Source organism: Populus euphratica, unplaced genomic scaffold, assembly GCF_000495115.2.
Source record: "Populus euphratica unplaced genomic scaffold, PopEup_1.0 scaffold336.1, whole genome shotgun sequence".
NCBI lineage: Eukaryota > Viridiplantae > Streptophyta > Magnoliopsida > Malpighiales > Salicaceae > Populus > Populus euphratica.
This window is the reverse complement of record NW_011500225.1, coordinates 201,267-214,892: the sequence shown is the minus strand read 5'-3', so window position 1 is coordinate 214,892 and position 13,626 is coordinate 201,267. Positions and strand designations below refer to the sequence as shown.

The 13,626-nt window shown below is 35.3% G+C and overlaps 1 protein-coding gene across 1 annotated transcript in view; it reads left to right on the top strand.

Moving 5' to 3' along the window:
* Positions 1 to 8,280: 8,280 nt before the first annotated feature.
* Positions 8,281 to 13,626, top strand: part of LOC105112368 (calcineurin B-like protein 4) — an 11,678-nt gene continuing 6,332 nt past the window's right edge. The window contains exons 1-8 of the mRNA XM_011008061.1: positions 8,281 to 8,405; positions 8,900 to 8,982; positions 9,102 to 9,161; positions 9,263 to 9,371; positions 9,548 to 9,600; positions 9,867 to 9,947; positions 10,034 to 10,146; positions 10,274 to 10,343. Coding sequence (XP_011006363.1) covers positions 8,327 to 8,405; positions 8,900 to 8,982; positions 9,102 to 9,161; positions 9,263 to 9,371; positions 9,548 to 9,600; positions 9,867 to 9,947; positions 10,034 to 10,146; positions 10,274 to 10,337 — 642 coding nt within the window. The 5' untranslated portion in view covers positions 8,281 to 8,326 and the 3' untranslated portion in view covers positions 10,338 to 10,343. The remainder of the gene's footprint in view (positions 8,406 to 8,899; positions 8,983 to 9,101; positions 9,162 to 9,262; positions 9,372 to 9,547; positions 9,601 to 9,866; positions 9,948 to 10,033; positions 10,147 to 10,273; positions 10,344 to 13,626) is intronic.

Sequence of the window (13,626 nt, the reverse complement as noted above, 5' to 3'; positions counted from 1 at the left end):
GGAAGTTTACAAGGGGATCGGTCGCATTACAATCAAGGTTGCAAAAATATGTTGCATCATCCACTATATAGGCTGAATATATTGCTCTTACCAAAAGGGGGTAAAGAGTTGTTATGGATGAAGAAGTTCTTGCATGAACTTGGCCTAGTTCAAGAGAACTTTGTATTGCACTGCGATAGTCAAAATGCAATCCATCTCAGTAAGCATCTTACTTTTCACTCTCGATCAAAGCACATTGAGGTGAGATATCAATGGATTCGAGATGCTATGGAGATGAAATTATTCGTTGTTGAAAAGATCCATACTGATGACAACATGTCAAACATGATGACCAAACCTCTACCGAGAGAGAAGTTTGAGTTTTGCAGAAGGGAAGCAGGCTTGTTAGAGCCTCCTAAATTGAAGCTTACATGTTGATCGCCGGTATGGCGAATTCCTCACATGGTGCGTAAGGGGAAGATTTGTTGTGTATGGTCCCACACCATGTGATGGTGGGACCACCATATTGATTAAGGAGAGAGGCAGCTGACCCTCTTTAAAAATTAAATGGTTTGGGTACTGTAGCAGCAGGGTGAAATACAGAAGAGAGGAGAAGAAAACCGAGAGAGAAAAGGAGAAGAAGAGGCAGCACAGTAGCTTGTGTTCTTCCTTCGATTTCCAGCTCGTTCACCGTTGGATCGGACTGAGATTTTGATAGAAACTTCTAGACACGTTACTCTTCATTTTGGACGATTGGATCAAAGATTGGTGATGTGGAAGCTGGTTGTTTTGACAGAAAATGGGGCTATCAGTATTGTGAGTTTTTCTCAAATAATTCTCCTTTAATCTTGTTGTAATCCGAGAATAAGTTGTTCTTGATGATAAATATGTTTTATCCCTTAGTTGAATCTAAGAAAGAATAATTGTGAACCCATTATTTGTTGATAGTGGAAGTTTTTAGGTTGACTATGGTCCCGTGGTTTTTCCCGCATCGAGTTTTCCACGTTAAAAATCTTGGTGTTAATTTTATGATTATTTGCATTATATTTGGTTATTGTTTTATTCTGTATTTACTGCACAAAGAGGGAAAGAATTAGGACTTGTGAATTGTATTTCGCTGAATTAAACCGAGTAAATTGATGTCCGGTTGTTCCTAGTTTTCCCAACAGAATACGACATACATCTCATTCTAAAGACAAAAGAGATGGGGATTACATAAACATATTCGATTGAAATTGCAGAGATAATTAAAGAGAATTGACTAATAAATTTAAAAAAAAAACTAAAATCTATCGGTACCCATGTAATAGCATCATAGAGGCCATTTCATAGAATCACATACTTTATATATAATCTGAATATGTAAATTGAAGCAATCCATTTAGAGATTATATAATTTAGTTAGACAGTACAGATCAAACATGGGTTTAACCATGCATTTAGAAACTTTGAAGGGAACCTTCCTTATTTAGCAATGGCCGATCAGGACATATAACTTGAAGACGGGCTATGAGAACCTTTGAAATGTTAACCAACAAGTGTGCATAGTGGATTCTGGCAGTAAGTTTCAAGGTGCGAGCCTTGTTGCTTGCCAATCCATCATCACTCCTTGAGATAGTCTTTACTAGTCATGACAGCTAGGCATGGATAGGAACACAACACACAAAAGACAACAAGCAAGAAAACGGATGAAAAGGGATTTCACATAATTAAGAATGAATAATTATCTCAGGAATTTCTCTTTTAAGAGGTTTACAACTCTTTAAAATCCAAAATGAAACACAACATAAATTTAAATTTAAATTGAAAAAAAAAAAGAATTGCTTATTTTAGCATTTTCCAATTCTAATTTGAGGGTCATCTAGAGCTCTACTGGTTATAACAACCACTTCTCCTATAGAACTAAGTATCTAGAATTATCTAATAAAATTTGAGTCTTGTACAACAATTAAGTCAAAAATTATTAGTTCTTAGTTGTTCACGTTAATAGATTTTTTTTAGCTCAACTCTAACTTATTTGTTCATAAATAAGTTTATTAAACTTCCTGTTGTGGAAAACTCAATCAACCACCACCACCTACAGCCCTTCAATTCACTACCAGAAATTCGCTAAATAGCAACGGATTTACCAACGGAATATTTTTATCGGTAATTTGAGGTCGACATTACTAACGGCCATTATTCCATCCGTAATTCAGTCAGTAACTACAGATGAATAATTTTCATCGGTAGTTACCGACTTAATTATGGACGGAAATGTTTTTGTTGTAAAAAAAACGGGTCGCTGACGTGGAGGTTTTGGCGGGTTATTTTTTCAAACAGAATCACCGATGGATTCAAAAGGACAGCCCGTACAGTGACCGCAGTTTATATTGCTGACGGATTCATTGATGGATTTGAAATGGCAGATCCGTACGGTGACATGTCGATTATTTCATCAGAATCATCGATGGTTTCACCGACTGATTGTCCGTCGGTGAAACCATCGGGAAAAGTTAATATATATATACACGATACCGACCCTCTCCTCCCCTATTTCTCCTTCTTCTTCCTAATCCCAACTCTCCCCATCTGGAAACAAGCAGCCCCCCATCCCCCCCAAACAAAAATCTCCCTCATATCAGCACAACAAGTTATATTTCTTGAAGTTTTGTGGTCACAACATCCGTGTTCTGATTTACCGATGGATTTTATCAATTTTTATAAGTAATTCTTTCTTTTTAAATCTTAACATTTAATTAAATGTCAATTTTATCATTTTTTTAGTATATGTATTTTGTTAGTAAATGTACATGTTTTATTGTTATTTCCCAAACAAACTTGTAGTATATGAATGTATAATTTTATACTTGTTATGGTTTGTTTTAGATTTTGTAAGATTGTATTTGTTTGTAAATTGTTAAAACTTTATGGAACTACCGAAGTACATGTGCTATTTTAAAATAATTAATAGCTTACTTATTAGGTCCGTTTAAAGTTTTGTCAATAATATTGTGGAGTGGTAATTTCTGTAAATTTATATATTTTAATTTGTATGGACGTTGATAAATGATAATGAATATTTAATACTTATGAGAAGTTGTGATTGGTTTGTTGGATAATCTCGAGGTAAAGTAATATTTTTGCAAGTTTATTTACCTAACTTAGTTAATTAATACATTATGTCATCATAATTTTATAGAGGTTCGATATAAATCATGGATGATCATTCATGGATGTATCGAGATTCACCCCAAGGATTGCGGAGGATGGATTATTGTAATGGGGTTCAGGGTTTTATTAATTTCGCAACATCTATTCCTAAAAATTTTACTGGAGGCAGTATTAGTGTCTATGCAAGAAGTGTCAAAATAAAAAGTATCTGCATCCAGATGTTGTAATGATGCATCTTCTACACAAAGGGTTTATGGAGAATTACCAGTGTTAGTATGCACATGGAGAAGTATATGTTAGTGAGAGGAGAATGGAAGAAACAATGGTTGGGTCTACTTCTAGTGCTAGCAACGAGAATGACAACACTAATCCTTACAGAAACATGGTTATAGATGCAATGAGAATGAATCAAGGTAATGTCATTCAATGTCCAATCATAGAAGAAGAACCTAATGTAGATGCAGCTAGGTTTTTTGATTTGTTGAAAGATTCTGACGAACCATTATGGGATGACTACACGAACCACAGTAAATTATCGGTTGTAGCACAAGTGTTCACCATCAAGTCAGAGCACGGGTTGAGTGAGGCCGGGTATGACAAGATTATTGAATGGGCAAGAAGCATTTTACCTGAAGAGAACAGGCTGAAAGAGAACTTCTATGCTACGAAGTCCATGATGAAACCCCTCGGTTTAAGATACCAGAAAATTGACATGTGCCCTAACTTCTGCATGTTATACTACCTTGAAAATGCTGAGATGACCGAGTGCATGACATGCGGGCATTCCCGTTACAATCCTAGAACTGGTAGGGGAAATACTCTATTGGCATATAAAAAACTTAGATACTTCCTGATCATACCTAGAGTATAGAGGTTATTCATGTCACCAAGTACTGCTGAGCACATGACATGGCACCAAACACACCATGCGGTTGATGGAGTGATGGTTCATCCTTCTAACGGCGAAGTGTGGAAATGCTTTAACAGTGTTCATCCTCACTTTTTAGCTGAATCAAGGAATGTGCGTCTTAGGTTGTGTACAGACGAATTCAACCCATTTGGGTCATTTGCTGCTCCTTTTTCTTGTTGGTCGGTCATCCTCATAGTTTATAACTTGCCACCGGGAATGTGTATGAGCCGGAGTTCATGTTTTTATCTACTGTCATACCCGGTCCAAGCAACCCGGGGCGGAATATAGATGTTTGTCTTCGACCGTTGATTGATGAGTTGGCGCAATTGTGGTCCTTCAAAGCTCTGACTTATGATATATTGAGGAAACAAAATTTCCTTATGAGGGTGGCTTTGATGTGGACTATCAATGATTTTCCAGCTTATGGAATGCTTTCTGGTTGGAGCACGCATGAAAAACTCTCATGTCCATACTGCATGGAAAACAATAAGGCATTCACGCTAGCAAATGGAGGTAAAGCTTTTTTTTTTACTGTCACTGTCACTTCTTGCCACTTAATCACAGGTACAGAAAGAATAGAAAAGATTTCTTTGTTGGCAGAGTTGAAAAAGATGTTGCATCCCCGCGTCTTTCTAGTGAAGAATTGCATGATGTTGTCTCAGAGTACGGTGACATTGTGTTTGGCCTTCAATCAAGTAAGGAAAAGTTTCTTGGTTTTGGTTTGACCCATAATTGGGTAAAGTGAAGTATCTTTTGGGAGCTTCCTTATTGAAAGACCAATCTGCTCCGCCATAACCTTGACATCATGCACATCGAAAAGAACAAATCAACAAAATAAAATAAAATAAATAGCAATTAAAAGAATAAGGACCTAATCTTATATAAAATAAAATAAGATAAAGCATTAAGGAACACAATTGAAAAAATAATTCAATTAAAAGAATTATATAAAATATCAAGAGATGCAATTGGAAAGATAACTCAATTACAAAAATTATATAAAACATTGAGAGATATAATTGGAAACACAATTCAATTAAGAGAATGATTAACAAATCAAAATTCATCAGAAAAATAGGGATTAAATATGAAAGTGAAAAAAAAATCTAATGAGGATCTGAATTCTATGAATTATTTAAAATAAAAAATAGTAATAAAAAAACAAGGACCAATCTGAGAGAAAAATAAAATCAAAGGGCTACTTTGAAAATGTACAGGGAAAGACTTTAAAATCTCAAAGGAGAGATGAAAGAAAAAAATAGTCATCAATACAAAACTTGATATATTTTAGCCACACACACCAACTATTAATGAAGGAGACACCATGAGGATTAAGATGTTGTCATGGAAGTTGGAGTTTAATCATCAAACGACATTACATCTATCATTTAAAGAACACAAGTTGTCGCAACTTACATTTTAAAATTAAATAATGTTTTATATATATTAAAATATTAAAATATCTCTAGTTAGACTCAATAATAAATAAAAAAAAAACAAAACCAAACAAAATCATAAAAAAAAAAAAACAAAAAAATTCCTCATTGATCCAAGTATAAGGCAATTTGATGTTAGGAGTATTTTGATAATTGTATTCTCCTTCTAAAATAGAGAAGGAATACTGCCCCGCTGCTGGTGCATTATTTTTAGCCTCAAAAGATACATCAGTCTTTTTGCTATGCAGACATAAACAAAAAGATGATTATACCCCGCTGCCAAGACCAATAATGATTTATTGATAAGGACAAAATCATAATTTTATAATCCAGTCTACAGTTCCAATATAAAGCTACAGTAAAATAACTACAGCAAAACCTCTGCCGTTTTGGTTTCTTTTAATATGATGGTGACATAAATTTATGTGTGATCTCTGCAAATTGTTGGCAATTAAAGCACGGAATTTGCATAGGGAGTTTAGTTTTTTTCCTGAGATGTTCTCTAAAATTATGCATTTCCCTTATTTTAAAGATGCAATGCACGTAAAATGGGGACCTGAAAGTGAACGTTGAAAACAAAATAGTAATTAATAATAGATTGATAGAGACAGAAATCTCATATAAAGAGAGAGAGGGAAGCTGAGAAAAAGCTAAAGCCACAAGAAACGCAAGATCCTGGATATCTTACACTGTTCATGTAAAGAAAACTGACAGCTGAAAAGCACAGATCAAAGTGCTGTCTCTCATACTTTCCAACGTTGCACAAAAGACACTCACAAAGGTTAGTACTATTCTCTCTTTCATTACACAACTTCTTCGGCTGGAAATGGTTTGTCTTGGCTGCATGGCTTGTACGCAGTTGATGGAATTTCGGTTGGTTGGTTCTCTGCTTTGCTGTCAGTGTTTTCGTTTTTCTTCTGCTTGTCAAGGGAGAGAAGGGAAGAGGATTTTCTGTGTGTTAATGCAGTTCTTCTGGTTGTTTCTTTTAGAGTCGGTGTTTCTTGACCATTCCTACATTTTCTCAGCAACCAAGCAGGAACAGTAGGTTATGGGTTTGTAAGTTTTGAATCATGGAAAGAATTTATCATTGTCATTTTTGGTTTTTTCAGTGAGCATCCAGAAATCTTCATTCCTTTCTTTTGAGAGAATTGACTATATTTATTGTCATAACCTGACTTTTAAATTCAGCACTAAAAATTTTTCTTTGAACTATATACTTAGAGATGAATCACATTTTGACCGGATCCATTACTTCCACGGTGTGGTTGCTGAGAAAACTAAGGATAATTACTCTGCATCCCCTGGAAATGATTAGATCGTTTTCAACCAGGTCATGTGGCTGTTCTAGGCCTGTGGTCCCAGCTAATGAAGACATTATTGTTTTACTTAAATAAGCATGTGATGTATCGGTTTTTTTACTTTGAATGTTTTCTTGCATTGTTTATGGAAAACAATAGAAAATTAGAGTATTTCATCCCTTATCTAAGATATGTTCACCCCTAGATAGTGCTTGAACTATAAGTTTACTGATCACATAAAAGGAAAAGGTTGGATTTGAAATGTTAGAATTCATTTCTTACGGTATCAATCATGAATTTTTAGTTGGTGGCATCTTTTTCCCTCTGGTAGAAAGATTTTTGAGCCTCGAAAATCGGAGCTGTCGAGCCAAGCTGGGAGATGATTGGAATGGAATTTGGATAGCATCGTCAGGCTTAGTGAAACTCCTCTCCCTCATAAAATATGATAAAAGTCTATTAGAATGGTGGAGGGAAAGGGTGGTTTACTAGTTTATTTATTTGTTTTGTTTATTGTTGCTTAATCTACAACTTGATAGTTCCCTTCCAAATCATCTTTAATTTTTTAATAAGGAAAGGTCATACACGCTTGTAGGCTTTGTTGGTATCAGGTACCATAATATTTGCAAAATTCATTGTGGTGTTGGATGGTTCTGAATTTTCTTCCATGCTTCATATTAATTTATGTTCTTGAGTATCAGAGACAGCTTTCAAAGTGTCCATGGGCATTAGAGACTGTTGGTATGTCACAAGTCTAGTTTAAATGGCAGCCGCTTGCATGGCTTCACTGGTGGCCTGACTGTGAGGTTGGAGAATATGTAGGTGGTATTTGGTAGACCTATCATACAAATTCTCATAGTATTATGCTGATGCTTCTCATTCGATAATGAGTTTTTCCTCTTTTTTTACTGAAGAGATAGCTGCAATGATAGTTATAACCATTCTTGTCCTGAACTTCGATAATTTGTGAATCAACTGGCCTCTGAAATCAATCCGTTGAATCTTGAACTGCTTAACAGAACCTTGCTTATCTTTGAAGCCCGATGTCAGTGTGTACTAATTATTAGCTGACGTCTTGGATATGGTTGAGCAACTTTCATGTCAATATTAAACTTAAGCACATATCTGCAACCACAATAACTGATGCATTTGCATGTTGACTAAATAGTACGGTTCTGCTTTAAATATAATGTCAGCTTGTGCCTATATTTGCAAAAAATGCTTAGTTTATTGGATGATTAGAGTCTATTCCCTTTACCAGCTACTGTCATTGTAATAATCTTTCTTGGAAATAGTGGATTAGTTTAAATTTCGATGGGAAATTATAGCTCATCATGACTAGATTTCTGTCTTCCTTCTGTGTTCTTGGTCTCAGTGGTTGAAATTTGACCGTTTATCTTTGCGAGTTTGTAAAAGACAGCACATAATCAAGCTCAGTCATTAATTCAATCTATAACTTTGTGAATTACTAGGTGGTGTTTTAAAGTAGTACAATTGGCATGATCCTTCTGATTGCCAAGAATTCTTATGAGTGACTGGTGCTAGTTGTCTTCATGGGTTGCTACCATTCAAAGAGAACTAAAAAGACACCTGGGTACGAGGAGCCAACAGTTCTTGCTGCTGAAACACCCTGTGAGTATGCTTTGTCGAAAGGCTCATTGTTGCAAATTCCTGGGTGTAAATTGCCCCTATTAATTCCTAGCTATGCTTCAATATGTTCCAGCTATTTTTCGACTAGTGTTGTTTCTAGTCTTATCTTAGGACATCTTAGTAGGTAATCTATCGTGCAGATTAAACTAGTTGTCAGACATGAAGTTCAGTTTGTTGGAGTGTGTAGTAGATGGGACGGTTTGTGTCACCAACCTTCGGTGTGGTTGGTCACTAAAACAAAAGACAATTTTATTGGCACTGAAAGGCATAAGAAGCATGGAAGTCATGTTGTCAGGGAAAAGGAAAGAAAGAAAAACAATGATGCTGTTCCTAATCACTAGTTTGAGTTTCAGCTAGTTACTGCCCGCCTATTTTGGTTGTATTTCCTGCTAAAAATATTATTTGGTATCAAGTTCAAAAACAACTGTTAACTGTGTGAGCTGACTGATGAAATGTGAAATAATTTTGTATTGCAGTTACAGTTAGCGAAGTAGAGGCCTTGTATGAACTCTTTAAGAAACTAAGCAGTTCAGTCATTGATGATGGGCTTATTCACAAGGTAAGGGTATTCGGTGGGATTTGAAGTGGTTTATGGAGTATTTTGATCTAAGTATGTTTGCAATTAGGACTTAATTAATTTGTGCTGATATCATTCAAATGGCTCTTTCTTCTCATCAGGAAGAACTTCAGCTTGCACTATTCAGGAACAAAAACAAGAGGAACCTTTTTGCAGACAGGGTATGTAGTGCAACCTTTTTCCAATAATATAGCAATAGTTACCTGATTCCATGGCATTTTCCCTTTTTCCTAAGTTGCTTCGCCTTGCCATACTTCTGCAGACTTTTTATTTATTTGATGTCAAGCGCAATGGAGTAATTGAGTTCGGAGAATTTGTTCGATCTTTGGGTGTCTTTCATCCAAATGCACCAGTTGAAGACAAGATCCATTGTACGGATAATGTTTGTCTAGGATGAAATACAAGTAGGAATGAGTTCTCACACACATGTTTTCTTTTGCATGTCAATTGGGACTTCTATACACCATAAAAACTGGAAGTTAGTCACTCAACCATTTTTTGCACATGCTACTGAATAAATTACTAATGAGCGGAGAAGTTTCTGTAGTTGCTTTCAGATTATATGATTTACGGCGAACTGGTTTCATTGAACGAGAAGAGGCGAGTACTGCAATTCATTTCTATACCATTTCTCTTTTACATACCATATAGTGATGCATGCTGATGATTGTGGACATGTTTTAGGTTTATTGTTTTGTTCTTTCTGTTAAAAATTCCCCATTACTAATCCAGAAGTGGCTATAGTATGACAATATATACCATCAGAGAATTAAGAGGAATGTAATGAAAAATCAAAATAATGATCCAGCATTGTATATCTGTTTCCGAATGTGAATTCTGGCTCATAATTTCAAGTTATTTAACAGTTGAAGGAGATGGTAATGGCACTTCTGCATGAATCTGATCTACTGCTGTCCGATGACTTTGTTGAAAAAATTGTCGACAAGGTACAATTTCTTTTTTCTGTGTCAAACTTCCTTGTTCATGCTTATTCGGTTCATTATTCTAATTTTTTTCTTGAGTTTTTCCACAGACATTTCGTGATGCAGATTTGAAAGGTGATGGAAAAATCGATCCTGACGAGTGGAAGGAATTTGTGTCGAAGAACCCTTCTCTTATAAAGAACATGACTCTACCTCATTTAAAGTGAGTAACAAGTTCACTCAGTTTGTGAATTGTTCACAACCTGGTTACTATAGTACGATCAGTCTAGAATGTAGCTCCGAAATTCAAGTTATTAACTCTACGCACTCCTCTTTTTTTTCCCCTCCAGGGATTTAACTTTGGCGTTTCCCAGCTTCGTGTCAAAAACTGAAGTTGAAGATTCAGAAATGTAGCAGAAAGTTATCAATCATGTCTTTTCTAGCAATGGTGATCCGTGCATTTTAAACCAGCTCTATTTGGGAGATGTTGGAATTTGCATGAGTGTCGATACAAGAGGTGCACAGACTTCAGGTTAATCACAACCTCCTCAGTGCAGCCGAGATCTGGTCTACAGGGTGCAACTTATTTGACGTCATATAAACTTCGTTAATGCAGAATTGGCACAGCTTAGTTCAGCTTACGTTTTGCATGTGTAAATTGCATTGCAGCATCAGAAATTTCGCGAAGTGTTTAGACAATGTATATAGTTTCTGGGGTGGTACTTGGAAGAAGTCTTTTTTAACAGTTATTTCTCTTTGAAGCAGCACTTGACCTGTTTTATATATGCTAGTGATAAAAGTTTCAAGCATGTTCAATGCTTACAAAGTAGTGTATGATAAGAAATGAAATCTGTCGAAAATGGTTGAATGATCGACTGTTGAAGGGCCCTATTAAATCTGTTTGTGTTCAAATATTTCTGTAATTGCTTCAAGTTTACGATGGAATACGACATACATCTCATTCCAAGGACAGAAGAGATGGAGATTACATAAACATATTCGATTGAAATTGCAGAGATAATTAAAAAGAATTGACTGGTAAATTAAAAAAAAATCTAAAATCTATTGGTACCCATGTAATAGCTGTTGGTGGGAGAAACCACTAGTGGTGATTTTAAAATACTCAAAGGGGATAAAATATATTATTTTATTTCAAGAACAAAAGCTTACAATTAATTAAACAAAAGCTCAATACACGCCTTCTCTTACTTTTTTTCTTTGTAGTGTTTCTCTCAAATCTTTCCACGCATAATTGTATATCTTAACTGCTTATTTATACACAAATTAAAAGTAAAAAAAAATCAAACTTTAAGTGTAAAGGCGACTGGCGACATATAGTTGGTGGCTGGTGGCTGGTAGTTGGGCGGTGACAGCTAGTGGTTGCCTTCTTTGACCTTCTAGATTGAGTTTAATACAACAAATCTCCCTTTTAAACTCAATCAAGAGGTGTCATGCAAAGCATGAACTTCAATCTGATAAAGATTTCTCTTTTTAATAGCTTTGTAAAAATATCTACAACTTGATTATTTATTTTGCAGTATATTAGTTCGACTTCTTTATTCTTTACATACTATTGGATAAAGTGATGATGTGTATCAATGTGTTTACTTCTTTCATGATACATCGGGTTCTTTGCCAATGCAATCGCTGATCGATTATCAATATATATCTCTGTAGGATTTTCTTGAGGAAATCCCAAAAACTTCAACATATTCCTTGACCATATTAAATGGCATATAGTTAGTTGACAACAACATACTCAGCTTCACAGCTTGATAATGTTACTATCGATTGCTTTCTGGATGACCATGTGAAAGATATATCTCCCATGAAAAAGACAAACTCTGTTGTGTTTTTCCTTTCATCTAGATCTCTATCCCAATCACTATTCAAGTAGCCAACAAGATTGAAGTTTTTACTTGAGGTATAAAACATACCTTTATTTATTATGCCTTTGATGTAGCAAAGAATTCTTTTGACTACATTTAAGTGAGACTGGTCTAGTGTCTTCATATATCTGCTCTGATCTAGTACCTTAAACTTCCTACTAAGTTTTTAAAGTAAGTTGGATCAATATTTTCAACTTTACTCTTCTTCAATTCCACTCCATTCTCAACTGGAGTTGATACCAGATTGCAACTTTTCATCTTGAACCTTGCAAGAATATCTTTGGCATAACTGCTTTGGGATACAAAAATCCCTTCTTCTTTCTACACCACTTATAAGCTAAGAAAATGTGTCATCAGACCAATGTTTGTCATCTCAAACTCATGTACCATGCTTTTCTTAAAGTCTTCAAACATGGTAGGTTTGTTGCAGGTGAATATCAAGTCATCAACATATAAGCACGCAAATAATATGATGTCATCTGTTTTTTTTCTTCACATATATTGTGTGTTCATATGGACATTTTTCAAATCCATTATCTTGAAAATACCTGTCAATTCTAGTATTCCAAGCATGTGAAGCTTGCTTCAAACCGTAAAGGGCTTTCTTCAACTTATATATTTTGCCTTCATTTTCAGTTTCAATATATCCAAGTGGTTGTTCAACATAGATCTCTTCTTCTAGGAAGCCATTCAGAAATGCTGACTTCATATCGAGTTGATAGATCTTCCATCTATGTTGTACAACCAGTGAGATCATCAGTCTGATTGTCTCTAGCCGGGTTACTGGAGCAAATACTCCTCCATAGTCAATGCCTTTTCATTGTGTGTAGCCTTTTACCACTAATCTTGCTTTGTATCTTTGCACTTCTTCTTTTGCATTCTTCTTTTTCTTATAAATCCATTTGACACCTATTGCTTTCTTGTTTTCTAGTAGATAAGTCAACTTTCAGGTATCATTCTTCTTAATGGCATGTATTTCTTCATCCATTGCTTCTATCCATTTCTTTTCTGTGATAGCTTCATTAAAGTTAAATAGGTCATTATCTGCAAAAATCTTTTCTGTGATAGCTTCATTAAAGCTAAATAGGTTATTATCTGCAAAAAAACAAAATAGAGTTGTATCTTTCATGATTTGAGTGGCATCATATAGCTCTTCTAGATTTTTCATCCTTTTTGGTCCATCTAATAAGGATGCTGATAATGGTGTTGATGATAATTCTGATGTGTTTCTCCTGTTGAATACAGGGAATCTATGTTTGAACTTTGTGGCTCATCTGCTGATAATATCGGACCTTCTGCAAGTACTGTTGGTACTTCTTCATCTTAAAGGATCAAATCAGTGCTGATCTATTTGATTGTTTCTTAGTCAGCATTCCATTGTCAAGTTTTATCTTCTTCAAAGATAATATCTCTACTCATAATTACCTTCTTTGTGATGGGATTATACAGCTTGTATCCCATCCTTCTATCATTGTATCCGACAAAGATGCATTTCTCACTTTTATCATTGAGTTTGATCCTTCTTGCATCTGGGATCTTTACATATGCCATACAATCAAAGACTCAAAGATGAGTAACACTTGGTTTGTGACCACTTCATGCTTCTTATGAAGTGACAGCTTGCAAACTTCTAGTTGGGTAGCGATTCAGTAGATACACTACACATGATACAACTTCAGCCCAATATTGTTTAGGTAGTTTTTTTGCTTTGAGTAGACTTCTTGCCATGTCAAGAATCGTTTGATTCTTTCTCTCAGCTACACCATTCAGCCGTGGTGTATAAGTTGGTGTTGTTTGATGTCTAATGCTTGGTT